The sequence below is a fragment of the Micrasema longulum genome, unplaced genomic scaffold, assembly GCF_059751315.1.
Source record: "Micrasema longulum isolate JH-2025_06_02 unplaced genomic scaffold, ASM5975131v1 h1tg000403l, whole genome shotgun sequence".
Taxonomy (NCBI): Eukaryota; Metazoa; Arthropoda; class Insecta; order Trichoptera; family Brachycentridae; genus Micrasema; species Micrasema longulum.
The window spans coordinates 1,404,735-1,419,157 of record NW_028277603.1 but is presented as its reverse complement, the minus strand read 5'-3'; the positions used below and the strand labels follow the sequence as shown (position 1 = coordinate 1,419,157).

At 32.6% G+C, this 14,423-nt stretch overlaps 1 protein-coding gene across 6 annotated transcripts in view; it reads right to left on the bottom strand.

Annotated features, from left to right (window-relative positions):
* Positions 1 to 14,423, bottom strand: part of LOC148281869 (uncharacterized) — a 45,963-nt gene that overhangs the window by 9,640 nt on the left and 21,900 nt on the right. For 4 of the 6 annotated variants that reach the window (XM_088226034.1, XM_088226030.1, XM_088226032.1 and 1 more), the window contains one exon: positions 11,673 to 13,911. In XM_088226034.1, the coding sequence (XP_088082160.1) occupies positions 13,751 to 13,911 (161 nt within the window). In that variant the 3' untranslated portion in view covers positions 11,673 to 13,750. Of the gene's footprint in view, positions 1 to 11,672; positions 13,912 to 14,423 lie in introns of those variants that run through there. The other 2 variants (XR_015822264.1, XM_088226031.1) reach the window with 2 other exon arrangements.

Here is a 14,423-nt window from a genome sequence, read left to right as displayed (position 1 = left end):
ACTTATATAGCGCCATTTTCGTAATAAAATACCTCAAGGGCGCTGCTTTACATGGTAATTCTATTGTTAAATTAATTTAATTGAAGCTTTTAAATTTGTAATTTAATTAAAATAATTTATTTTGTTGTCACGTGCTACGGATTTATTCAAATGATTTAGAGAACAAGTGGGTTTTAAGTTTTTTACGAAAAATCACTTCACTTTCACAGCCTCGCACCTCTGCTGGGAGAGCATTCCATGCCATAAGGCCTGCGACCGCAAATGCACGTTCACTAAATTTAGTGCGCTGTTTGCGTAGAGGTATAATAACTTTTCCTCTCGCCGTAGACGTAGCTGATCTAAGCGTGAGACGCCTGTCAGCTAGTTCATCTGGAATGCATAGTTCCCTTAGACATCCCGGAGCCGAGTTGTGCAGTGACTTATACATAAGCCAACAGAGTTTGTATTCGACCCTCTGTGGAAAACGTAGCCAGTGTAGTTCCCGAAGTAGTGGAGTGATGGCAGACTCTATTTTGTATTTTCTTATTTACAATCATTGTAACTTGTTCATCTGTTTGTATTTCAAATAAAATAAAAATAATAAATACAACAAAAAACTCAACAAAGACCCGTTTATTTTACCATACAAATAAAAGACAAATGATATTGATATTAATATTTGGTTATTTACAACTTTGACATTAAAATATTTGGATAATTCTAAAGAATGCAATATTTCTTTAAAACATATGTCACATGTTGTTACACCCCTGTCCACATTCGATGGTGCATAGGGCACTGCATTGATACACCAAACAACAACAAACAATAAACTTGACAGGCGCTGTGGCGCAGTTGGTTAGACGGCCAATTGTGAAACTTGCGTCGCTGGTTTGATTCCCACCAGTGCAAGAAGAAAATCCAAGAAAGATTTTTTTCTCAATTGGTCTGGGTGTTGTGGTGTATTTTTCATTACCTCCTTCCATATCCCCTCTATCCCATCTTTAAAAATATTTTAAATATATCGGGCTGTACTGACAGAATGCATCAAGCTAACAGTAATTATATAACAATGTTTTGAGTATTTCCAAATGCTTGCAGGCTGGCTGGATTTCCTCCCTAGGGAATTATTGTTGCAACGCAGAGAGAAAACATTATTGAGAAGGGAATATGGAAGTCAAGGCATTTACAGGGCTTATGACCTGTCATTGGCTGGTTTGAGTGGCCACTTTACACACTATGTAACATTCACAACATTCTGCCTACGTTAGAACATCCACATTTCCTCAACTCTTCCATCTGTTGACTTTTGTACGTGAATTAAAAGAGCTGAAACCTTTATCATGTGGGTGAGATTCATCCGGCTGAACCAATTCACCTACTAGGCAACAACTAAAAACCATTTTTCAATTTTTATACTTCTTCTTTTACCAGGTAGTTAATTCAACAATGTTTTAAGTATGTCCAAATGCTTGCAGACTGGCTGAATTTCCTCCCTAGGTAGTTATTCATATTTAAATTCGTTGCTGTTGGAAAACATTATTGAGAATAGAATATGGAAGTCTAGGCATTTACAGGGCATAAGACCTGTCATTGACTGGTTTAAGTGGCCACTTTACACATTGTGTAACATTCACCATTCTGCCTATGTTTTTTTTTTTTTAATTTTTTTTTTGTTTTTTTACAATAAACATGACATAATAAAAATAGTATTAAAAAAATAAAGCATAATTAAATATCAATGAAATACATATTAATAGAAAAATAGCAAACAAAAAAATCCCACAGAGGCATGGCCTGTTCGTGGGTATACAAGAAAATGTTAATGAATTTTTGCTCCTATAATAAATAATGGACAGTTATAATATTTTTATATAACATAATAAAGAAAAAACATAATATTCTGTAAAAGATAATATGGTTTTTTTTTTTTTAACATCCACATATCCTCAACTCTTCCATCTTTAATTCATCTTTTTAATTTTGTGTTTATTATTTTCTTTTACGTCTTTCATGAATATAACTGGATTTAGTCGTAAATATTTTTAACTTAGTAGTTCTAAAATCAAACCTCTCAAAAAGAAAATATGTGAATCATGTGTACTGCCAGTGACTACATGCGCATTGGAGACTGTGGCCCTTACAAAAAGAAATGTACAAAAGCTCAAATGCACACAGCGATGCATGGAAAGATCCATGCTTGGTACACAGAGTAAGAAATCAGGAAATTAGGAACAAAACCAGACTAGCATGTATCATGGATTGCGTAGCAAGACTGAAGTGGCAATGGGCAGGACATGTAGCGAGACAAGACCCCACAAGATGGACCCCTAAAATTTCAAGATGGAGACATTGGGAGAATAAGACAGGTGTCGGAAGACCTCAAAAAAGATGGTATGACGACATAGCCGCTGTGGGGGGTAAAAATTGGCTGCAAGCAGCAACCGACCGAAAGAAATGGAAGAGGGCTGTATCCAGCAGTGGAGGACAGAAGGCTGAAGAAGAAGATCTAAAATGTATTATTATATTGCGTTGTTTCCACAGTGTTCCAAAAATGTCTCAAGTAAACATTTTTAGAACATAATGAAAAAGTTCAGTGCTAAATTGGATATAAAACATGTTTTCTTACACGCAGCAAAAATTAGAACATTTAATTGTAATGCTAAGTGTTTCTAAAATGTATATAAAAAAAATTAACTACTTTGAAACATCACGAGTTCAGGTGAGCAATAATAGATAGATTTCCGGTTTCCGGGTAGCCATGTTTTTCAACGTTTATTGTGTTTTGCTGTTAAAATAACCTGTGTACGGGCAGCGTTGCCAACCCTACCGGTTTTCGAAGTAATCTGCCGATCTACCGAAATCGATAGAAATTCTACCGATTTTCAAGCATTTTGCTATATAGTAAAATTCTAATCTAAAAATGGTTTTATATAATACCGATTTATTTTTCAGAATCTAACAATTTTTGCTTGATTTTATTTTTGGTTAGCAATGCTGGGTTACCCTACTTTTAAATGTCAGAAAAATTCACTGACTTGAATTAAATTTAATATAGTAATAACTTAATTTATTATAAGCGATGATAATATATTTTTTTAAATAAAGAAGTCCCTTATATGCTTAAAAAGACAAGTATGTATATGAATCATGCATATTGCCGGTGAAAACATACGGACTAGAAACCATGTACAGACAGAACCCAAAAAAGTAGCCAGAAATTAAAATGCACGCAACGATCCATGGAAAGACAGATGCTCGGTGTATGTCTAAGAGACAGAATAAGAAATGAAAAAATAAGGCGCCGAACCGTAGTCGTGAATATCATGGATCGTGCAGCGAAATTGAAATGGCAGGGGGCAGGACACTTGGCGAGACAAAACGATGGCAGGTGGACACCCAGAATAATAAAGTGGAGACCATGGGCAAACAAAAGAAGTGTTGAAAGGCCTCAGTAAAGATGGGTCGACGACATCGCCTCTATTGCCGGTAAAACATGGATGATGAAAGCGGGTGATAGGAAGGAATGGAGACGTTTGGAAGAGGCCGCCATCCAGCAGTGGAGAATAAGGCTGAAAAAGAAGAAGAAGAAGATGATAATACGATACATAGAAATATATTTTTTGGCTTAGTTTAATAGACTGTTAACAAATACATATGATTTTTTTAACACTAAACTTTCTCATTTCTTCAATGCTTCCTTCATTACGCATGCATGCTTAATCATCCTCAGTAATTAAATATTTCTATCTATTGTACAGGTAAAACGTTTATTAGATAGAACACATCTCCGATAAATGGATTTTGGCTAACGTCCATTCAAGGCATCAAATTTCACAGTACCTACGTGAGTTTAATTATAAAGCCCAGTCAGCAAAAATTGTGGAGATAACGATTTCTTTTATTTTGACTCCTAATTTTTTATTCGGCTGTTACAATTTTAGTTTTTGTGCCGCAGTAAGAAGCATATCAAATGAGAAGTTATTTCTCAATTTATAATCAGTTAATAAAATGAAGTTAAATAACTTTAAAATAATGATGTTCATTTGTGCTCTAAATTCTGTGGTAAGATTTGATTCATTGATAATTCAATTAATATGTTAGTTAGATAGTTAAAAACTCATCATCATCATTCCATGTCCATATGGTATCCACAAAGAGCCTCCATGCATCTCATCCCGAAGTTCTGACATAAACTGCCGACGAACAGTCAGCAGTGGATGTCCAGGACGTCGAGAACCTGATGCCTTGTAAAATAGGCAAGCGTGGTTAAGGCTTTCAGGAGGCATTCGCAGTATATGAGCTAGCCAACCGTATCGCCTCCACTTGGCAACAGTTGTCACCGGAGTTTGCTGGGTCTGTTCTCCTTATTATTACTTCATTCCTTACAAAGTCAAACCACCACACACCCAAGATTCTTCTAAGTCACTTATTCTCAAAACTCAGAATTTTGCTGTTTTGGGCCGTAGTGGGGTTCCACGATTCGCATCCGTAGAGGAGAATAGGTGTTATGCATGTGTTATATAGGCGGCATTTAGTTTTTACTAAATAAATCTCCGGACAGCCTTCATACTGTTGAATGTGGCGCCTGCTAGTCCTAACCGCACTCCCAGTTCTTTTTGAAAGCTGCCATTTTCTATAACATATACTCCCAGGTATTTGAAACTCTAGACCCTTTTGATAAAAAAAACTATTTTAGTAAAACTCCAATTATCCGGATTAATGAGTGCCAGACCTTATCTAAATATGCAGAAATCCGGCTAGTAGGATTAACCATTAAATAAGGGCATGGCAGGACAAGATAGGAACATTTAATAAAATATATAATCAAAATTTTTTTTTAATAAAACTTTAACTTCAATTAAATTTGCTATGATATTTAACACAAACGTTTTTGTTTTTTATATATAAAATATAAGTGTTCGATTGGCGTACAATATCATTGAGTTTTGTTAAGTTGTGAAATAATTAATAAATGTGAAATAGTTAATAAACGCATCAATAAATGTTTCAGCTCTTTATCTTAACAAAGATCAACAGATGGGAGAATTGAGGGAATATGGATAAGCAAACATAAGCAGAATGGTGAACGTTACACATTGTGTAAAGTGGTCACAAAAACCAGCCGATGACATGCCATATTCCCTGCATACACGTCCATATTCCCTTTCCTAAAATGTTCTCCATTTCTGTCATATGTTCATCAATTCTGTTATTTACAATGTCATAAAAAAAACTTAATAATCCAAATTGATAATTTATATGTTGTAATTTCAGAGTGCTAGTTTACGCCTTGGACTCTTCAATGGAGACTACCATTCAAAAAGAAGACCAGGTCTAACTGGAAGGAAAGTGTATGCACCCGTTTTGATCAACATATCTCCGATTATACATAGTAAAAAAGCGTCCCCAATTTTCACCAAACCTACCCAACAATTACCCAAAACAACAAATTTTCTCGAGAGAAACACCCCGCCACAAAATTCAAAATTCCATAGATTAAATGAAATAAAAGACTTTTTAAATCGGTTCCACCAACCTTTGAATTCAAATTCTCAAAAATTACAACCTGAATTCTTAAGACGAATCAGCCAACCACCAATCTCTAAATTCCATAGATTCAACGAAAACCTCGATTTTTTAAATAGATTCCGTCGGCCAATGGATTCAAATTCCCATAGACTAAATCAAAATCATGAATTCTTAGGTCGATTGAGAAAACTGCAGAATTCAAAATTCCATAGAAAAAGTGATGATCACAAATCCATAAGATCATTAAGTAATAAATATACAGAAGAAAATGAAAAGACAATTTTGGATAGGTTATATGAAAGTATTTTACCCATTAAAAGTATAGAAGAAAATCCAAATGGTTTGCAAAGAATTTTCGCAAAATCTACACCCAAAAGTTTTAGCGAAAAACCTTTGAATTTACTTGAGAAGCTGTCACATGTTAAGAGATATGAAAAACCTTCAGGCTTAGAAAGGTTATATGAAAATGTCTTAGCTTCAAAAAGAGTTAATGAAAATCGGGACAATTCATTAGATTTACATAGTTTGTTAGCCAATACTTTACATAATAGAATGTACGAAGATCCTTTGAGATTACATTCTAGACTTGTACCAAGATATAAAAATCCATCATTTTTGCAAACATTTCAAGAGGAGCCAGTTAAAAAGTATAGGAATTCCTTATTCAAACATCGGCTGCCATTTTCAAGATCTAGACGGAACGAAATTGTTCCAAATTCAAAGTATTTCAATAGAAAAAATGAATTTAACTTTGGCTCAATTGTCAAAAAAATCATTGGAAATTTGAGGAAAGTTGCAAGATCAGCATTTGGCCCTTATGACAAGAGAGGGTCTAGTGAATATACTAATTTTAGACCAAGGAATAAATATAACGACAACTCAATTTTAAGAGGATTGGTTGGAAGCGCTTCAGACCGAAATGAGGTTATGTTGCCACCAAATGGACATTATGGCGAAGATGATACCCATGTGCTAAAGAGGTTCGGTCGGCAAATAGCCAATTTGACCAAAGTGACAAGAAAATTTATATCCCTACTGAGAAACATTATTGAAAAACCTCGTGGAAACAGAAACACAGGAATAAATCGACTGCATTGAAGTTATGATTATTTTCTATCATATGATTTGCGAATTCAGAAAAATTATTATTATTTAAGCATCTTAAGTGTTCTTTTACTCTAATATTAAAGTTTCTTTTAGTTTTTCCAATGTAGATTGAATCGCAATCATTACAATTTAATTGGTATATCCCAGATTTATTATATTTATGGACTTTGTCTTTGTGATTTTTTAACAATGTTCCTATGTTATTAGTTGTGTAGAAAGCCAGTTTAATATTTGATGGTAGGGAATTAGATAATTGTTTTGAAAAATTATTTGTTTTTAGATTGAATTGTGCATGTTTGCAAAAGGTTAAGCATGGTGCCTGTTTAACTAGTCCCATGACAGTATAAAAAGTTTAAATAACCTGAAAAAGTATCCTCTTTTTTATAATTATTATTCACCTCCTACGTAAAACTTTTTGTGTCAAAAAGTCAAACAATTTTTTTATTTTTTATTTCGAAGGCTTACGCCTTTTACAAAGTAAAAAATAAAATTGAAAAACAATTACAATGAAACAAAACACCTGTACAGTATAGAAAATATAGATACATGAAATAAAATCAGCAGAAAATAAGGAAATAATAAAGAAAAATTAAATAAGAAATTATAACATAGGTATTTGATACACATCACTGAATCAATAAAAGACAAATAATTCATTTACAAGCCTTTTATTTGATCGTAACAATTCACATATTTAATCACATTTTTAAATATACATCGTACATTATAAATTTAAGATACGTTTTAAAGATATTTTTTCTATGAGGAACTTACAACTAATTTTTGTTTACATGTTAGAATCATTTGAATGATGTTTCCTCACATATTTTTGAACTATGAATTTCTTACATTTTATAGGCAATATTCCACACAGCAGTGGTTGGTACAAGATCAACATTGCCAAATATGAAAATAATTATCATTTAAAATTATCATCTCTTTGGTTAAAAATATCTATGTCGTGATCTCGCTGTCTATAGAGCAATGAAACTCTAGCTAACGCATACACGCCTCTTAGATTAAAAAATAAGTTTCTTCTCTCTAGAGAAGAAATTAACCACTTAAATAACAACAATTTATATGTAAACTAACTTCATTTTTTATCATTAAATAAATCATTCAAGGCCGGTTGCATAAAAAAAGTTATGTTAAATTTTTTTAAAAGTTATGTTAAATTTTTTTTAAAGTTACGTAAATTTTAAAAAAAAGTTTTTTAAAGTTACGTAAATTTAAAAAAAAAAGTTTTGTTAAATTTTAAAAAAAAGTTTTTTTAAATCTTTTTTTTAAAGTTCTGTTAATTTTTTTTTAAAGTTATGTTTAATTTTTTTTAAATCATGTTAACTTTTTTTCAAAAGTTATCTTAAATTTTTTTTAAAGTTATGTTAAAATTTAAAAAAAAGTTATGTTAAATTTTTTTTAAAAGTTTAAAAAAAAATTACAACAGGGATAGAGAACATTTTAGAGAGGGAAACATGGAAGTCTAGGCATTTACAGGACTCATGACCTGTCATTGGCTGGTTTAAGCTAGACGTGGCTTAAGCTTAAGGTTTAAGCTAAACATGGCTAGACTTTAAGCTAGACATGGCTAGATTTCCTTCTCTAAAATTTTCTCAATCCCCGTTGTAATTTGTTGAACTTAATGACTCCCTAGGGGGTGAAATCCAGTCTTTTGTCTGCAAAAATTTGGACAAACTCAAAATACTGTAAAAAGATTTTTAGTAAAATGGGTAAAAATGTAACATTCAACCTTTTTTTAACCTTACTTTTTTCGATGCAACTGGCTCTTACAGTTAATTGCACCAAAAAAAATAGGTTAAATAATTATGAATATTTAAAGCATTCACTTTTTGGTCCAGCTACTTATCAAATTGTCTATATCTACCAGTTTCGACACCTTCACATAAAAAATAAAAAAAAATTTGGAATCAAAATTTTTGAAAAAGGGGAGGACCATTATCGTATAACGGGCTATATGGTAAATTCATACTCCTTTTCTTTTTGTGCTTATGACCTGTCATTGGCTGGTTTAAGTGGCCACTTTACACACTGTGTAACATTCACTATTCTGCCCATATTGAACATCTATATTATTTGAATTTTTTCATATGTTGATGTTTGAAGTTATCAGAATGGTAAATGTTACACAGTGTGTAAAGTGGCCACTTAAACTAGCCAATGACAGGTCATAAGCCCTGTAGATGCCTAGACTTACATATTGCCTTCTTTAAAATGTTCTTCATCTCTGTTGTAATGTGTTAATGTTAACAGCTCCCCGGGGAGTTGAATCCAGTCCTCGTCTACAAAAATTTGGACAAACTCAAAATATTGTTGGTTGCGTTTCTGTAAAAACGGGCAAAATGGGTATTTTCATCATTTTTTCATGCAACCCATTTCTATGAAAACGCAACAGTTATTAATTCAAAATTCAAACTTTTTTTTGCAACTGGCCGTTAATGATTCGAGACAAAGTTATACAAATTGTTTAATGTAAAAAATATTAAAAATTAGTTCTTTAAGTATTAATTATGGAATAATAATACAGGGGGCATAAATGTATCTATCAAAAGAGTAGAAAAAGTTTAGGGCGCTGGTGTTCTTGTGATTTTCTTATGGCAACACTTTTAGAACAACAGAATTAAAAATTAACCTAAATGATTGCTGTAGAAATAAATAACATTTTGAATATTTTTTTATTTTCGCCGTTCATGCGATCACTAACCATGAAAATAACAGTTTCGAGTTGGAACATAAAAATTCATAAAAACTAAATCTTAAACTGATGTTAAATCATCGACAAAGTTCACAATACATGTGTCATCTTACAATATATGTTTATTCAATCAAATTAGCTTAATTTTATTGAAATATATTTAAAACTTGCTTAAAATATCATTTGTAAAGACAAGAATTCACTCCTAAACGAAACTGAAAAATTAACTTTACTTTAAAACATTTAAGTTTGTAAGTGAAAGTTCTTGATGGAAGTTCATTGTAATTTATCATATAAATAAAAGACGAGTGATACTTTAAGTCACAAATTTAGAATATCCAGTGACCGGTTTCAACGCTTTCGCGACATCTTCGAGACTGTTATCTTTATTAAAGAGTTCAATGTATTTATACAAAACAGCATTAAAATAGCTCATTAAAACTCATTAAAAAAGTATTATTTCAACTAATTAGTTTATTTATTTATTTATTTACACTCTTTATCAAAATACAATTTCATGTTCACTTTGCCCAGCTAACAAGGGTACATACCCCGTTCCAAGCTAGGCAATTACATTTTAATATATTATAATAGTTAACAAATTAATAGAGAGCACAGACAAACAAAATATAAACTTATTCATATACACATTTTGATACATATACATACAGACATACACATATATACACACATATATACACATGTACATACACACACACGTACATACACTCATCAGCATACATATACATACATTCATAAAAACATAGACAATTTATTTATGCGAAACTTCATGGTTGTCATCTGTAAATATATATTTTTTTAATTATTCCTTATTTTTTATATTTTATTTTCGACATCCAGTTAGAATCTCCAATCCGTGGCATGCATCAACTTTTCTGACTCTCTACGACCAATGTCATGAAAGAGCGAGGTCAACAGTTAGTTAACCCAAAATAAACATTTTGATAATGATCCTTAAGATAAAAATTACTTTATTTAATTTACTTTCATATAATTTTGAATTATCTATCCTTATCTATCTGTTTTGTATAAATACGTTGAAATCTTTAATAAAGATACCAGTCTCGAAGATGTCGCGAAAGCGATGAAACCGGTCACTGGATATTCCAAATTTGTGGATTAAAGTATCACTCGTGTTTTATTTATATAATAAAAAAAAATTAACTTTACTTTGTAATGACAAATACCAACATAAGCAGAAAAAAATAGAGACAAACTTAAGGGTGCCAATAATTTAAAAATAAACTTACCGCTTTTTAATTTCAGTAGGTACGGGAGTAAAAAAATCTAATCCAAAAAAAACTATATTTGAAAATACACCCAGGCTGAACTGGGTACTTAGAAAACGAGCTGTGCTAGATTTAGTATTGCCAGTGTAAAAATCCATTATCAATAATAATTTTTTTGTGATTTGTACTATTTTTAAAGGGAGAATTATAGTTAGTTCTTGTGCAGTTGCGAGAAATTACGCATAATGTATTTTAAAGCAGAGAGCTATAAATTCTACAATCGTAATGAAATTTAAAAATGTCCAAACTTAATTCAAATATGTATATAACAAATTTGTACAAAAACTCTCAATATCGACATGTTTTTACATCAGTAAATAAAAATATACATATTAACATTTTTGAGAGTGGTACGTGGACATCTAGACATTTACAGGACTTGTGACTTGTCATTGACCATTTACCATTCTGCCTGTGTTTGAATTCCTTCAATTCTTCTCAGGGGTTTCACTCGAAGTTGTGAAGGTCCTTTGGATGCTCGAGAGATTGAGATTTATTCCCAAGTGTAGCACCGTTCACATCGATTCCATGTATAGTACTAGGCCAAAAAATATTCACTTCTTCCAGAGAAAATTTGAGATTAAAATCAATGTCTCGAGTAAAACATTGAGAAAAATTCTGACCACTCAACTTTTATTTAATTGAGAGAATTTCAATTAAAGTCACCGAACGGTTATTAAAATTATCATAAATGATGCTGGTAACCGTTCAAAAGCGTGTTAACGCGTTCTGTGTCTGTGATCAGAGAGCCAACTATATTAAAAACAGCACGTAACTTTAACATACTTAAAGTAGTAAAAGATTTAAGATTTTATAAACTCAGTAGCTCAATAACAAATAACAATCGACGTGCTAATAAGCGACGTGATAACAATTTCTCCCCATGGTTGTTTATCGTATTCGCAACCACAATGGAAAATCCGTGAACACCTGATATTAAATGTCGAAATATTCACGTTTCGCGACGTATAATCCTGCTGCGCAATCACATATTTCAATTTAATATGGAAAATATTCCAAAACTGCTATTTTCATTTATTTATTTTATTATTTATCACCCATTTATTCCATTTAGCTGGCGGTTGGCAAGCCAAATGTCAAGAAAAGCAGTCGCCATAGTAATTGTAATTTAATTTTCACTTTTTTTAATTAGATACTCCTTACTATTTTGCAAATGCAATATATTGCATTATTTTTATAGTAAATGCCGATTTTTCGCCAGTGAACCATATTTATTTACGAGGAAAACAAAAAACAAACCGACACGAGCGTTGACTTAGAGATTACACAGGCGTTGACTTATGACTGCGATAACTTAAGCATGTTCATAATTATTCATTGTGATCGCTCAAATGCTTAGCATGTTTTTAAGCACGTCGATAGTTATTTGTGATTGAGCTACAAATACAATTTTTGCGTTCGTATATATTCAGTTTCTACGCTGAAAATAATTGTAAAACTGTGGTCTATTAGGTACCGCCATAACGGAATTTAAAGGGTTGAGATTGTGCATGTCGCTACATCGAATTCTCAAATCTTATCACTAGATGGCGTTGTCTCAACTGCCAAACTTGTCTTGTCACTCAGAGTCAAATTAAAATTGACTTGCTTCCTTTTTGTATTTTAAAAACAGGAGGTTTTGGATGTAGAGGAGACGATTGAATCATGAATTGTATGGAAAACCCAACATTGTACAATTCATAAAAATAGGGATATCACAGTGGTTGGTCCATGTCTACAGAATGAATGATAATAGTACCCCGGTAAAAATATTTATACCACTCCGGAAGGCAGACCAAAATTAAGATGGCTGGATGATGCTGGAGAGACATGAGAGCAATTGCTGGCTAACTGGAGAAGAGCCGCAGGAACGGAGACAGATTCTGGAGGAGGCCAGGGCCCACAGCGGGCTCTAGCGCCACTGATGAAAATTATTTTAAAAAGCAGCCACCTCAAAACAATCTTAAAAAACTGCCTGCTTGAAAATGATTTGTATGTTCTTGTGCTTAGATACGGACGCGGTGCGATTGCCTTCAATAGCTACACACATCTGTGATTGAGATAGTGTAAATGGAAAGATCTGTGCTTTCCAAAAGTATATACAGTAAAATCCCTGTTTTACATTTTTCAAGGCAGCAACAAAAAATGTGTTAAACTGAGGAAAACGCTAAAGTGAGGAAATTAAAAACTGCAGAAAAATTGTGAAACCTGTCATAATTGGGAATTATTCATATTTACCAATGCCACATTGTGTTTTTTTTTTATTGAATTAAAAAAAACATCTTTAAATAATTTTATGTAGGAACATAACCTTAAAAACACGAAAACAAAATTTTTAATTTGCATAAAATGCATACAATGATTTTTTCCCTAAATATTGGGAAATTTTATTTATAGGTTATCACTTTTTTTAGTATGGCACCACAGAATTTTAACTGTCATTTACATCGCAAGAAAACTGTTTCACACTTTTATGATAATTGTTTAAACTACCTTCTTTCCATATTATGTTTATAACTTCAAATAATATATATATTCTCAAATTTTTAAACTTTCTGCATCGTAATTTATTGATGTAAAGACTTTATTGTTCCTAAACATGCGTCAACTGCCAGTCACAATTTAGTGAAATGTCAAAATAAGACACTTAAAAAAAATGGCCAATTACACTGCACCTACTTTGAATTTAGTGAGACAATAATTTACACATTTTTTCACCGTTCACGCGGCGGCGCGCGGCTCGGTCTTTTGACAGATCGAATGAGTTTTGAAAAATTTTCGATGTAAAACTGGGGTTATGAAAAACGTTAATGGGGGGAATATTTGAATGAGAATGTACGGAAAAAATAGGACCTGAACATTTCGGCATAAAAAGCGGGAAAACTTTAAATTGAGGAACGTAAAAATGAGGTTTTACTGTAGACCTTCAAAACAAAAGTGGTCTCAAAATTAAGTGTTTAATTTAATATATTTAAACCGATAGACAGCACAAAAAGATCTAGACTCACCGGAACGAAACTGTCTCGCGAAAAACTCCGACCTCTTTGAGAGAAAAATTTATATTTAAATTATAGTCACTCGGGAGTCCCGCTGGCAAGGCGAGGAGTTTGCCTCAGAAATTTCTGTGCATGCTGGAGAAGCCGAGTCCGACGCCTCGCATGGTGTGCGTGGTGGCGCGCGCCACGTCGTACTGAGCCTGCATAGCCTCGAACATCTCTTCCTGCTTCTTCACAATGTCCCCGGGCTGCTCGACGGGCGCCTGCTTAACCGGATCTGTAAAAAATAACTTATATTAGAAAACGAATAATTTAGACATTGTCTCGCAAAAGTTATTTTATTATTATTGATATTTAAAGCATTAACTTTGTGGTCAGACATTTTAATAAATTTTATTAAATATTTGTATGTAACCACTTACTGACTTTTCTGTGTCTACCGGTTTCGAGACGTACCTGTCTCTGAAGGTATATAGTGGGTTTTGCATGTTGGTTTAATTGGTATCAAGACGTATACGTCTTGAAACCGGTAGAAAGTGGTTATATACAAATATTTAATAACATTTAGTTATTTTATTACATATTGACAGATTACAACAGAGTAGGATGTTTGTAGCGGGAGGCGAATCAGCAGTTCTAAATTTGTTGCAACAGAGAGGGAAAACATTTTTGAGAAGGGAATATGGAAGTCTAGGCATTTACAGGGCTTATGACCTGTCATCGGATGGTTTAGGTGGCCACTTTACACACTGTATCAATCACCATTCTGCCTATGTTTGAACATTCACA